This window comes from Magallana gigas, chromosome 1 (genome assembly GCF_963853765.1).
Source record: "Magallana gigas chromosome 1, xbMagGiga1.1, whole genome shotgun sequence".
NCBI lineage: Eukaryota > Metazoa > Mollusca > Bivalvia > Ostreida > Ostreidae > Magallana > Magallana gigas.
This window is the reverse complement of record NC_088853.1, coordinates 57,712,042-57,727,821: the sequence shown is the minus strand read 5'-3', so window position 1 is coordinate 57,727,821 and position 15,780 is coordinate 57,712,042. Positions and strand designations below refer to the sequence as shown.

General features: G+C 32.5%; 1 protein-coding gene and 1 long non-coding RNA gene across 4 annotated transcripts in view; one reads left to right on the top strand and one right to left on the bottom strand.

Moving 5' to 3' along the window:
* The window catches only part of LOC105340220 (uncharacterized), a 114,988-nt gene that overhangs the window by 86,428 nt on the left and 12,780 nt on the right, over positions 1–15,780 (bottom strand). The gene's annotated exons all lie outside the window — the stretch shown is intronic.
* LOC136272892 (uncharacterized) overlaps positions 1,035–15,780 on the top strand; it is an 80,974-nt gene continuing 66,228 nt past the window's right edge. For both annotated transcript variants that reach the window (XM_066075960.1, XM_066075916.1), the window contains exon 1: positions 1,035–1,672. In XM_066075960.1, the coding sequence (XP_065932032.1) occupies positions 1,053–1,672 (620 nt within the window). In that variant the 5' untranslated portion in view covers positions 1,035–1,052. The remainder of the gene's footprint in view (positions 1,673–15,780) is intronic.

Genomic DNA, 15,780 nt, shown 5'->3' with positions numbered 1-15,780 from the left:
TTTTTTATTTAATCTTCAAAATTGGCTAAAACACCATTCTTTCAGTAAAATGGTATATTTATGCATGTTTATTGGCCTAGATATCCCTCAGAACTCCTAAAAATGTTTTAGATATTTTAATAAGTTTTGTTCAAAGGAAAAAATTAGGCCGATAGATTTTTCAGTTTAGGGGCCCCGGCCCTGTGGTTGAATATTGCAAAAATCCGACAAAAATTTCTGAAACTGATTTCTATCACAGTGAAATATATTTACGTCTGTAAAGCCCAGTGGATAAAGCGCTGGTTATGGTATGCAGGATATATATTTGAAATTGGTGCCCTGGTTCGATTCCATCTGTGAGCATACTTTTTTTTTTTTATTATCGGTTTGTATAAACACCTTTTTATATCTTTTTTTTTTATTGTGGACACGGTATATGTTAGAATAACGTAATTACGATCATATACGGGAATGAAGTAAAATAAAACATTCCTTATTTTTTAAAAGGATTAATTATCTGTTAATGTTTCAATAGAATAAGAAAAAAATGATGCATAAAACGATCTTTAAAATTGCGTCACGTTCTCACTTGTACATATTGTTGTTGACGAGAAACGTCCATAAAACAAGTCCGGTCAATTTTAATTATTTATAGAATTTGTTGTGCGTACACTACTGGATCATACATGTATATATGGCTATAATCTTTGAATGCTTCTCTTTGTTTTAATTCAGTATGGTGTTGACTCAAAATATGTTGGTATTTTTATTCTGATACTATATCATATGTCCATCATCTGAAAAATGAAGTTAAGAATCATATTTAATTTTCATAATAATTTTTTTCATTTTTTACGAATTTGAAATCGTTGAATAATTTCTGCTAAGTTTTATTTATTTACTTAAATATTAATTTATGAATCTATTCTCCACTTCTATTAGACGAAAATCGATTTTCCATTTAAAAAAAATTGATCTGTGATTCGATATTTATAAAATTTATGCGAGAACCTATGTAATGATCGCTATTTGGGTCCATTTGGGTAAATCGACGCGTCGAGTGTTATTCTAAAATGGCGGCGGAATCGGATTCGCCCCGATCGAAGAAACCTCGCAGAGAGTGTGATTATGAGGAGCGTTTTGAAATAACAACGCAATTAGATAAATCGGATACAGAAAGCAGAGATTCAAACACCAGTTGCTCAACAAACACGGAAATTGTACCAATATCTGGAGGTTCCACATCGTCATCTCCAACACTAACACACAGTGATTCTCATGGCCAGTCGTCATCAACAGATCACAGCGTCTTATCCCAGTCTACACTGCCGGAGAAACTGAGTAATTGGACAAGAAAACACATTGAGGATCTTAATATTAAAACTGCCTATCAACCTGACACAACTCCGTTCACTCTGATCACAAGACCCGTACCATGCACTGGAGAAATTGGCATTCGTGTCCTTACCTATGATGTAGAGGGAATTAAAAATCGCGAAAAGGAGAAAAAAAAGAAAGTTTCTATACTAGCTGACTTTGTTAAAAGGAGTGGTTTTTTGGATATGATTCAGAATTTGAACTGTTCTTCTTTTGAAGAATTGAACATCGATTCCATGCTCAAGTTAAACTCGTATAAAGATAGTTGTTTTCTTCCGAAAGGACTTCCTGAAAATTTAGAGGCATGGTTTAGGAGGTAGGTTGATGTTTTGATTGATTTTAATTTTAATCAGTTTTACACTCACTAGGACTGGGATGATACTGTACTTGAGGATTTTGTACATATTACGATACTCGAGATATCACAATACATTACTCAATTAAAACATGAAGAAGGGTTAAAATTTTATTCAGTTTGTCGATATGTAACCACATGTCCATACTGGCGTGCGACTAGTACTCGCCAAGTACCATTTCTCACCAGTATATTGTGACGTCATTTTTCTTCTATAACTTTTTGTGTTGATAAAATGACGTCATAATGTTCTGGCGAGAAATGGTTACACCAGGTACTTGGTGAGAACTGGTCGCACGCCAGTAGTGATTTCATTTTGTGTGTTTCGGGTAACATATAAAAATGCACTGATCTTACCGTTTTTTTAACGTCCGTTTTTATCAGATTGGGATTTTCATGTTACTTTGACATTAAGACTTCAAACTTGGAACATAGGTAGATGGTATTCTCTTTTGAGAAGTGGACAGGCGTAGCCTACATCCACTTCTCTTCGCAAGCCTTCATATTTTGATTCTGGAAAACGTGTAAATGTTGGAACCAAAGACGGTTTACACTTCGAGCCATGTTTCGACTCCAGTTTCACTGAATTTTTGTAACAGACCTATTATTTCTATATTTTAAACATAAATGCATCCGTATATCACAAATCACCACTAGCCCGCTTTCAAGACATTTTCTCAACCTCTACATTCCTGGTTTAAATTATGAGATCACTCGCTATAGGTGGTTTAAAAAGTAGAAATTTTAGAGTCGGAAAAAACAGAAAATAGTGTTCCGATTGTAGACTTTAGATTAAAGGTATTTTTCTTAAAATTTACAGAGCTATATAGAACGGTTTTACAATTTAAGACAAGTTAACAAAATGCATACGATAAAATAAGTAACTTTGACACATAAAACAATGAAAACTCTTTATTTTAATCTTTCTTGTATGCTATATTAATCAATGTTCGTTTTATTGTTAAAAATAGATGTAGAATAAAATTTGTCACCATAAAAGATGGTTAAAAAGGGAAGAAATACCATTTTGTAATTATTTGACTCAGTATTTGTATGTTGTATGATTAAGTTGATTCAGTTACGTTTTTTGACATTATTGTCTTAAATAGGTTTCCAATTTTATCCGAAACATAAACATTTAATCTGCGCTGACCTAGATAAACAATGTGATACACAAAATTTAAACCCGGGATGTAGAAGTTGCGAAAATGATTTGACAGTGTGTAAGTGTTGATTTTTTTGTGATATATGGATGCATTTATGTTTAAAATGTAGAAATAAAAGGTCTGTTACAAAAATTAAGTGAAACTGGAGTTGAAACATGGCTCGAAGTGTAAACCGTCTTTGGTTCCGACATTTACACGTTTTCCAGAATCAAAACATGAGGGCTTGCGAAGAGAAGTGGATGTAGGCTATGCCTGTCCACTTCTCAAAAGAGAATAAGGTAGATGGTATTGAGAAGGAATTGCACCCCACCAAAAGTTTTGACCTTGACCTATTTTGTTCTTCAAGGGCAAGCTTTTCATAAAAAATATTGTCTGGACCATAGCACAAAACTCCTTTAACATACAGACTTTTAACTTGTATCATAGATAGATGGTATAAAATATATAACCTAGTTGAACCTTACCAAAATTTTTGACCTTGACCTAGAATTTTTATTTCAAGGTCATATTAGAAAAAACTTCATTGTTCAACTCCTGAATATACTTTGACAGAAGGACTTCAAATGTATATGCCATGTGCTTTTTAAAAGTCAAAAACAATATTCAGAGCATGTCATTTTTTTGACAAACTGAAGTATTCACAAGGTGCTAGACCTGGGGAAAAAAACCCGGATAGTAGTGTATTTAAAAAGGTATTGAGTAAAACAGTCAAATGACTAGACGACAGGCTATGTTCGTTCTATAGACAAGTTGGTCTACAAATATTCGAGTTACTATAGACCGGGCGTATTTTCTATAGATTTTGTCTATCGGTTAATTTCACACACGGAAGGTCAAGCTTTTCATAAAAAATATTGTCCGGACCGTAACACAAGACTCCTTTAAGGGAGTATGGGACTCACACCAAAGTAATTAAAAAATTGTAAAACTTGGTTCAACGGAAAGCACTGTATTTCCTCTAACAGAATATAAAAAAAAAATTAATAGGTCAATATGTTTGTTTCCATGGTAACAGTACCCAAACATACCCTTGTTGGAAATGCTCCAGCTCATTAAAATACACTGCTTGCAACAGAAATGAAGCAATGCTACAGAGTTTGCAATTATTTGATTTCATTTTTCTTAAATGCTATTCATAACAGATTAACAGAAGAATGATTATTTACAAAAATATTTTGTCAACGCCTCCTCAGTATTTTACAAACTGCAACCGAATTTCCTCTGCATAGTTCTAATTTGTTGCTTTTTGTGTTGACCATCAATGCAAAATGGTCAAAAAATATTATTAAATATAATTAAGTCTTATTTTTGAACTGAAATAAAATGTTCAAACGTTATGCTTTCACTGAAAAAGGAGAAACTCATATGTCAATGACTTAAATAAAAAGATATTGCAGTCTGAATTTCCTCTGGTCTGTTTTTTCAATTTCGCGCTATTTTCACTTAAACACTATTCTAATGTAGATAAAATAATCAATTCCAACTTTGTTCAATAAACACTCTGTCAATTAATAATATCTTTATTACAATGCTAGTACTATATAAAATTCACAAAAAAAAGTAAAAAATGTTCATTAAAATCCCAAATATCCTCTGATTAACTTGAAATTCCTCTGTTAAAGTACACATTTTTAAACTATTTGTACCCTATAACAAGATACCAGGTAGGAACAAAATAATTCTAATAGGTATAAACAAATAAATATTTAATTTATGATTTGCTACATGTATCTCATAATTATTTTTTCAACTCTGAAACATATAAAAGGATCGAAATCAGCATTACATCATGTACAAGTACAAAGGGCGAATTTAATTTTAAGCCATTCAGTAGAACAACATCCATTACTGTTACAATACAACCATATATTATGGTATGAATTTTTTTATACTAATCAAGTTTAAAATACTGGACATTTAACTCCTCACATGTACATGTAATAAATTAACAGACTTAAATACAAATAATGCACCCAAATCAAAAGCCCTCTCAACATTATCTAATGTGTTACCAATCTAGCATAAATAATGAAGCTGACAATTATCGCTCCAAAATGAACAACCCTCTAAACATTTTTATTACATATTTAACATAAATATTGAAGCGGACAAGAGCACAAGTCCTTGGCTTATCCTTGCAACACCCCTTTTTCCTTGGGCAAGGATGTAGTATAAACATCTTTTGAGATACTGTATGACATTGAAAGTTAAAGTTTTGTGTTATTTTTCACAAAGTATATATGGTTCCTTAAGATTTCTTTAACATGATTAGCATCCAATGTTTTAATAATATTTGTGTCAATGTTTCTCCAAAGTTTGGAAATCATTGGATATCTTCATCACCCACTATTGTCTTTATACGAACAGACCCATCATTCACATCCTTGACCATCTCTTCTATCATGTCACTCTCTATGGCCTTCGTAGTTCCGTTCCAGTTGATACTGCAATCGTGGAGGAAGTGTTGATTTGGAATTAAGAGACAAAGTACATGTGCGACAGGATTTCAATCTTGTTGAAAAGTTTTCTATTTTTCCAGAAAATGACCTGATCATAGATGAATGACCTGAAAGATGGGAAATAGCATCAACTAAAATACTTATACATAGAGAAATATCTAAACAAAAACTATTGTGACATTCAAACACAAGGCTTTCTTAGGATGTACAATTTATGGTTCATTAAGATTAGGGCTGGGACAATTCAGGGTTTATTCAATTGGTTTGATTTATATTCAAAATGCTACAATTCTTTCTTTTCGATTTGATTAAATATAGATCAGCCTTAATATTTCTCATTATAAATGAAATACTTTATCTTGTACATTCCTTTACTTAAGGATAACAAACAAAAAATTCATTAAAAAAAATTACATAATTTAGAATTTACTTATAAGATAAACAAACTTTTTTAATAAATGACAGATATTCAATTGGCACACTCGTGCTAAGAGTATTAAACATATTAAAATCAATGAAAATAAATGGCACAGTGATAATCTCTTGGACTATAGATTTCAGTCAACAATATATGGAATATTTCAGTTAACTTTTACCCTGCTGTCAAATCATTGAATTTTGTGAAGTCTAATTTTTGGGGATTGTTATCATTCATTAAAGGTTCATTGGGATGCAATTTCATGGATTACTTTGCACAGTTCATGAAGATTTTTTTTTGGGGGGGGGGGGGGGGGGTTGTTGAGTTTTTTTGTGGGGGTTTTAATTTGTTCATATGAAAGAGTATACCCTTGAAATCCATTGAAATTATACCAATCATAGAGATACCAATCGAAAGTAGTTTATGTATATAATTTATCAAATACCTGACAAACTGTTATGACTTCCCACTCTCTCTCTCTTCTGCCAACCAGCATATTTTTAGCTCACCTGAGCCAAAGGCTCAAGTGAGCTTTTCTGATCACAATTTGTCCGTTGTCTGTCGTTGTCGTTGTTAACTTTTCACATTTTCATCTTCTTCTCAAGAACCACTGGGCAGATTTCAACCAAATTTGGCACAAAGCACCACTAGGTGAAGGGGATTCAAGTTTGTTCAAATGAAGGGCCACACCCTCTTTAAAGGGGAGATAATTGAGAATTATTGAAAATTTGTTGGTATTTTTCAAAAATCTTCTTCTCAAAAACTATTTGGCCTGAAAAACTAAAACTTGTGTGGAGGCATCCTCAGGTAGTGAAGATTCAAGTTTGTTCAAATCATGGTCCCTGGGGGTAGGGAGGGGCCACAAGAAGGGGATCAAGTTTTACATAGGAATATATAGAGAAAATCTTAAAAAATCTTCTTCTCAAAAACTATTGGGCCACAAAAGCTCAAATTAAAATGGAAGCATCCACAGGTAGTGTAGATTCAAGTTTGTTCAAATCATGGTCCCTGGGGGTAGGGTGGGGCCATAATTGGGGGATCAAGTTTTACATAGGAATATATAGAGAAAATCTTTAAAAATCTTCTTCTCAAAAACTATTGGGCCACAAAAGCTCAAATAAAAATGGGAGCATCCACAGGTAGTGTAGATTCAAGTTCGTTCAAATCATGGTTCCCGGGGGTAGGGTGTGGCCACAATAGGGGGATGAATTTTTACATAGGAATATATAGAGAAAATCTTTCAACTTTCTTCTCAAAAACTATTAGGCCAGGAAAGCTCAAATTTGAGTGGAAGCATCCTCAGATAGTGTAGATTCAAGTTCGTTAAAATCATGGTCCCTGGGGGTAGGGTGGGGCCACAATAAGGGGATGAATTTTTACATAGGAATATATAGAGAAAATCTTAAAAAATCTTCTTCTTAAAAACAACTAGGCCAGAAAAGATCAAATTAAAATGGTAGTGTAGATTCAAGTTTGTTCAAATCATAGTCCCTGGGGGTAGGGTGGGGCCACAATGGGTGGATCAATTTTTACGTAGGAATATATATTAAAAATCTCCTTATCAAAAACTATTTGGCCAGAAAGCTCAAATTTGAATGGAAACATCCTCAGGTAGTGTAGATTTAAGTTTGTTCAAATCATGATCCCTGGGGGTAGGGTGGGGCCACAATTGGGGGATCAAGTTTTACATAGGAATATATAGAGAAAATCTTTAAAAATCTTCTTTTTAAAGACCATTTGGCCAGAAAAGCTTTAACTTGTGTAGAGGCATCCTCGGGTAGTGTAAATTCAAAATCACAGTCCCTAGTGGTAGGGCGGGGCCGTGATGGCGGTTTGAATTTTTACATATATAGAGAAAATCTTTAAAAATATTCTGGGAAAGTTTTTCGGTCCAAAACTCAGTACTTAGTGTGAAAGCACAGGTTATGCAGATATAAGTTTGATGAAACCATGATACCCTAGAGAAAAGTGGGGCAACAAAATGGGGGGGGGGGGTATATAGGAAAAGAGAAAAATCATCTTACAGGTACAACAACAAAAGGGGCTTGGTATTTACCAAAAGAAAGAGGTGGATAAAAATTGGCAGATTTTCAATTTTTTTTAGCAAGATCTACTGTACTTAGTTGTCAAGATATTTTGATACTGTAATGCTAATTTGATCAGAATTAAGGCAATTGTTGCTCAGGTGAGCGATGTGGCCCCTGGGCCTCTTGTTATATATAGCTCTTCTTCCTTAGGAGATCAATACAGTCTAAAAATGGCCACGACCATCGTGCACTCTTAAATGCATATCTGCTTACATCCCTAATTCCACCAAACTCCTCCACTATCTCCAACCACAATCAGACATTTTGACAACTTCTTCATGGTCAACATCTGTAATATTAAGTTACATAATCAGGAATTTTTGCACCATGAGAGAATCTTAATTGGAACACCAATTGGTTGCCAAGTTGATGAGTAAAAAATATATATGCATATGTACTTGATATTATAAAGGAACACCAATTGGTTGCCAAGTTGATCAGTAAAAAACATATATGCATATATATATGTACTTGATATGTTAAAGGCATAAACAGAGGTTAACTCAGATTTAACAAACATATTAATATTTACTGGAAGAGGGATAGTTATTATTAGACAATGACTTTTAAAATCTTCACTTTAAAATTACCGGTAGTTGTTCTCCAATCAGATACATAAATACTTATATGCAAACCTTTCCACATGAAGAAGGGCATGGGGCTGTGAAAAGTAAATTTTCAGGGAGCATTATTGTAAAAGACTGAAAGTTACTCAAAAGCTCCAGACACTGTTTTAACTGAAAAAAGGTACCATCTGAGTTTGAGTTTTAAATAAAAAAAAAATTGTACTTGACACCTATTTCACACCTATTTGAAATTTATTTTGCTGTCAATATGTGTATACCATAACAAATATCATTACCTTAAGTGTTCAATCTGTCTTCCTATTTTAAAATACATCTCCTGACGTCATGGGTTTCCGATAGTTTAACACCTAACGCCACACATAACGGCTGTCAGTTAACAATTTTTATCTAAACTGAATCATTTTTAATCTCACTCAGACATAGCATCTGAAATTACTGATACAAAATCAAAGTTAGTTGTCATCATATTAATATGCAGTTTCTACTTGTAGCTAAAATATAAACTTGATGCCACATAATTCGACTAATGGCTATGCATAGAGATGACAGGAGATTTCGTATGTGTGGTTTAACACCATTTTGGAATGAACTCATGCGTTGAAAATCGACTTCTCGAAACATCTGATTTTCTAAAACATGTAACAACATGATACAAATTCTGATATATATTAGAATTAACTATTAATAATGAAAGACATTAAGAATTCTACTGGGTTCTGATATGTGTATTGAACCTTACTGTCAAAACTAGTACACATGATTATAAATATTTGTTTTATTATGAAGCTTGGGCCTTTACTCACGAATATGTATGATGCCTACTTATATAGGTATCTTACACATTCATGAGCAGAGACCAATGCATGCAAGCACCAGTGCATTACACCGGCATAAGAGAAATTCGATGATGTCCATACCAATTTAACTTTTACTCTAATCTCAGCAAGATTCGCCAAAACTGAAAAACTGAAGAAACGTGTGTCAAAAATTTTCAGTATCGACGAACTTAACCTCGCTGAGATTACCAAATACTTTTACTCTATCAATGAATGTAGGTCAAACCTGGACTGATCGTTTTTGCTGGCGTCGAGTCATCTTCCTCCATCTGTGATGAGAATTATTCCGCTGTAATATCAAAATATGTGATTGGTCTGTCCAAGAGAGCGTCCACGTTGGCATTATATGACTAGACCATCCTTTTTCTGAGCTTTAGCAACCTTTATGTCTTTTCAGTGTTCAAAATCAAATCCACGCTTCATCCGCATTGACGAAAACCGAACTGATATTTATGTCGTAAAATAAGATTTTGGGTTAAATTAACTAATATTATCATTTATGTTCACATTTTATTTTAAAAAGAAACTATGAAATCCTTTCCACAATAAATTTTATTGTTAAATATCTTAGAATTGAACCAACAGATTTAACGTCTGCGAATTGGTTTACGTCATTTGGAGTTGCGCGGTAGATTCAAAATCGTGAGTCCCATACTTCATTAACATACAGACTTTTAACTTGTTTCATGGATAGATGGTATATAACCTAGTTGAACCTTACCAAAAATTTTTACCTTAACCTTAAAATTTTATTTCAAGGTCAAATTAGAAAAAACTTCATTGTTCAACTCCTGAATATACTTTGATAGAAGGACTTCAAACTTTAAACAAAGAACAATAATAATACACTTAGGTGTACTATTGATTTATATATGACCTTGACCATGTTTTACTCAAGGTCAAATTAAGAAAAAGATAAAAAAAATTTGGCTGGGTCTGGGTAACATATATCTGACATCATTCTTTTTCAATTGTTAAATTTGCCCCATATTACAATCCTTGGGGAGAAGGGGAGCCATGTGTTTGTTGTAAAAATAAAACAATACCCACTAGTTATTATCAGTTATTATGGCGAGTGAATTATTTTTTGATGGCGACCATAAATTCTGAAATGGCGACCTAAAAAAATTGTTGGTCGCCATTTAGCGACCTGATAGCAATTGTGACGTGGAGCACTGCAAGCCCATTTAAAACAGGTATGCAACCTAAACATCATTATTAAATTTCTGTCTGTAATTTTCCTGTAAACTTTATATACCTGTACATGCATATAATTGTTTATACAGAGGGTTCCACTTAATCTGAAAGCGGTTAATCAAATAATTCGTTTAATCTGATATAATATCAAAACACCAAACCATTTCTTATATCTCCCGCATAATCTGATAGAAAAAAATGTCATATTCGGTTAATTTATAGGATTGTGACCATGTAATAATAATTCCCACCCTCTTACACCTGTATATTCCTATGTTTAATTGGTTTACACCCATCTTGTGTACATAGTAACTCTTTGCAGGACATTAGTTACACTTCAACAAATACAGGGGGCTCCCTTCTTCGTAAGATGAAAGTTACGGACATCAAAAGTTGTTCCTGTTGACTGCACACAGGACAGACCTTACCTGTGTACACATTTTATTGTTTGTTAAGGTCTTCCGTTTCCAACTCGCGCTGGATTTTTTTTAAATCGGCGAAAAGATCCCCAGAACTGTCGAAAATCATTTTTGGTGACTTTTTCGTATGTGTAACATTTTCTCCTAAATGAGTTTCATTTTCCCACCCGTTTGTTAATTCGGTCAGTCTGTGTTAATTCAATCGCCACGTGCGTCCGAAGATCTTTTGTCGCTTCTCAGAACATATGTAATTGAGTAACAGTTGGAAGGGTGCTTTTATAAACAATAAGACTATTATTCGAAGTCAATCATCTTCACATTGAAGATGTGAAATCGTAACCTGAGAATGTGGCTAACAAATTAACCTGTTAAACAAGCTAAACTTCTATAGTTATGATCAGAATAATTCATTATGTATTATAATCAAAAGTTTGAGGTCAAAGGAAATTTTGTTCTTGGGAAATACGACTACATTATGCAATGCAGTCGATAGCCATAGAAATCATCAAAGTACTGCAAGTGTCGACAGATTTCTTATTTCTTTTAAAGACCATGGTAATTCACTTGACTTGCAGACTATAATATAGCGACATATCTGCCTCCCAGAAATATATGCGCTTCTCAAAGTTACACTTAAGTGAGATAGATGTGCGTTATTGGGGATTTTATTTATTGCTAATTGTATGAAAATTGATAAAAAAAAACCACAACTTTTAATTGAAGTTGTGTATTATGAGGTTGTAATGCAACTTAATTTACTTACAAGGTTAGCTACAGCCAGTGGAATACTAATTTTAGCGTAACAATGAATACCCAATATATTAAAATACAAGATAAATAGTTTCCAGAACTATAATACTATGCATGTGTATATGAAGGTTGCACCCTAATTTGTATGGCTGTAGGTGGGGAGGTAAAGGTGTATCGATGTACATACAATGTATGACTGCACATACAGATTCCGGACCGCGGGTACAGATGATGCCCATGATAGTCCTTTAATACATCAATGCGCAGTTCGATCTTCGACTTTCTCTAACACGGACTGTCTAATTCCTTCCCAAAATTCCAATTTACGCAAGCGCTATTGAAGTTTTTTTTTCAATTTATTTAGTCAACCCACTGACATAAAAATAATGATTTTACATATTATTACATTATCGAGAGAAGTAATATTCATTTCTGTTAATAAGGTTATTTAATTCACGTTACATAGAGGTGTCTCTATGAAACAGCACCATCTGGTGTAAAATTTAGATGCTCGCTTTTGCATAAATTCTCCCGCTGATCTTTTTCTTTAGCTGATTATATATTATTTTGAATGTCCAAGTCTACTCGTATCATTAAATAATATCAGACGACACACATTTCCCTGTAGAAAAGTTCAGGGAAGCCATCAATCTTGACTAATACTAAATTTTGTCAGCACGTAATAATTCTACAACTTGCACATAGTCTTCAAAAATTTAGAAAGATTTAAATAAAGAAGTTATCCAATAGAAAAGGTAACGTGTTTTGTAGGCGGGTTCGGTTTAAAAAAAAAATACAATTCCTGATGTGAATCATGAGTACATACTGTTTATAACAATGCTTGCTACCCTTTGAAAATTTAACTCGCCATTAAACATCTCATCTTTTTCAAAACATGTCTTATACAAAGGCTTTCAATCACAACACATTTTTATAACAGAAGCGGAACTGAAAGTTTAGTCATTATAATCGTTTGACACCATATCACACATATTTTCAACCCGCAGCAACAACGGAAGACCTACTCGTGGCTTTGCCACGAGCTCTGCTCTAGTTTATTTACCTATTGTATGTATTAATTTCAAGCAGGGCTTGCAACATTAAGAAGTTAATTAATCAGTTAAATGGAATTTCTGAATCTATTTTAATGACTTGCTGGAACATTTGACATTGAGGAAAATCTGATTAGGCCTAATAAAAAAAATTGTTGGCATAGGGTAACACTGATGAAAAAATTAGGATAAGTAGGTAGGGATTTTTTTTATTTTGTCACATTTTTTTTTGCACAAATCTTAAGAATGTTTGTTTGTGTCATAATTAAAAACAGATTTTTTAATAGAAATAATATAAAATTCACAATCGCATAAAAACAGACATCTAAAAATGGTAGGATCGGGCATTTTTGTAGGTTAGGTCGGGTTACCCTTAACACACAATTTTTTTTTTTAGGCCTAACTTCCAATTTTACATCGAGATAGAAAAGTTAGAAAATAAAATGCAAATAAATATTATTAAGCATAATTAAGTATTGAAGAGCATTTTCCAGATCAGAAAAATAAAAAATTCAAATAAATTTTCCAGGTGAAAAGAAGGGCTTTTCAGAAATTAGCCATTCCCTCTTATCTGCTTCCTTTCAAAATGGCGGCCATTTTGAAGCCATTGTAAAGTAGACAAGTCTACTAAATCTCCAAAATTGTACATTGTTTTTAGTGGATATGTAAAAGGAATATGACGGAATATGTATAAGTTCTTTCACATTGGCGTAACAAAATAAGTTTACCTTTGCATTCTGTTAAAGTCTCGCAAACATAAGTAAACATATTTGTCTCATGCAGTTTTGCATATAAAATTTCCATTGGACGAAGTCTCTTCTTTGAATATATTAATAGCGAGCACAGCTGGTAAGGCGCATGTGAATAGAAAATTCAGTCTAGTTGCACATTTATTCAACAGATTTTTTTAGCCTTAGTAAATCGGACCAGTACTGCCTTGTTTTAATCATCACAGTAGTTGCCTGTAATGATTTCACACTCTCACGAGAACAAGATAAAAGACTATGTACATGCATTGTATATATACTGCTGACACAGCGTAATTCCATTACTTAAGACTAACAAAGTTATCGTTCTTTCGAGTGATGTACGTCACAATGGATTTAGTTCTTACACATTCATCCGACAGAATTTTTTGGTGTCAGAAAATTTCGACTCACAATGCAATTCATCAATGGCGTTCGATCTCACTAGACTGGATACCTTCTCTAGGGCTCACACTGGCTCAAAATTTTGTGTCGCAACCTTTCGCGTAATACAATGTATAAGAAATCATTTTTTTTTCTATCATAGTGTTTATCACCATACTAGAATACTAGTTTTAGATCCTACATGTACATATTATATGCATACCCAAAAATACCATTTTATTATTAAATTATTACAAATATTTATAGAAATGTATAATTAATTATGGATCTATATGGTTGTGAATATTGACATCTTGTGACAAGTGTAGAGCATTTTAGATCTTTTTAGAAAACTAATATTATACAGATTTCATCTTTAATTTGTTTTCCTATCAGGGATGGGGTCAATTACAATGGAAAGTAATTAATTAAATTACAATTACTTGCTTAAATTCTTCAATTAAATTACCATTACCATTACAAGAGTTTTCAAATGTAATTAATTAAATTACATTTACTTTGCAGAAGTAATTAATTAAATTACAAATTACATTTTCATCAAAATTTACTAAAACCATGATTTATCTACAACACATAAACATTTCAGGACGTATGTCTATAATATGAATAAAAATTTCCTCATAATAAAAGAAAAATCACTGTTTGAGAACTTGCTAACTACTCTGATAAGTTTTTTGAAAAAGTATAAATTTGGTTTAATTGTTTATTTCAATACGCAGGTATTGGTAGTCACAATATGGAGGTGTCCCATACCACCTTAATATTCAATAAACATTTAAAAGTCATATACCCTAACCTACACCTATCATGTCAACTAAAATATTTCCTGCATGCAAAACTATTATATGAAAACTTTCTCCTTTGCATTTTTAAAAAATATTTTTTTTCTTTGTAAATACAATGCCAAAGTACAGGTTAAATCTCAGGTAGAGGCAGACTATAATTGTTATCAAAACACAATTTACACCTGTTGTTCTCTACCTAATTATCAAAATGTTAGCAATAAGGGAACACACCCTGTGGACATGTCAGGCACCAAAAACTTAACACCCATTTGAAGCCATGCATTTTAGCTCTGTGTATTTTATAAGGCTATTAATTACAAAGCATGACTTGATAGTTTATATATAAATTTTGATAACACTAATTTTGTTTGTAAATTAAACAGTGATGTTTTAGACTAACTCAATGACAATTGACACACTAATTATTCTAATACGAAGGAAAATAAGTATTTTTTAAGCAAAAAGGGATCAAACCAATCATCAAATACATGTACTTAATTAAATTTGGGAAACTTATCATTAAATATTGAATCAGTGAAAAAATCCATTTTGAAAAATATTTAGTATGATATATATAATAATAGTTCAAAGCTTTTTAACTATTCTTCCTAACTTGACTTTGTACCATTGTTAGTGTGGGGAACAATGGGTATTTGAAAGCTTCATTTTTATATGTTCATCAGTGTATAATTGAAAGTAATTGAAAAGTAACATTGGAATTACATGCATTTTTTGAAAGTAATTAATTAAATTACCATTACATGTAATTGAAAATTTGGCCAATTACACATTACTTTCAATTACATCAAAATTTGTAATTAATTACTCTCAATTACCATTACAAATTACCATTACCCCATCCCTGTTTCCTATGATTAAATTTATTTTAAAAAATAGAGCAAGAGAAGGGATAAAATTTGCTGTATTGTAATACTATTCAATCCAAAAACATGATTGTTATTGCATCTACTTGTCTTGTTGATTGGCGTTTGAACATCATCTCTAAGTAGATATACATGTATATATAGTTTGTGTTAATTTCGGGAACAGAGGAAATTCTGACTGAAGATGGCTAAAGGTTAAGAGTGTGATTTACAGTCAAAATTATCATTCTAAATTATATTTCTTTTGTTTCAAATAATTAGTAATTGAACTGTGACAT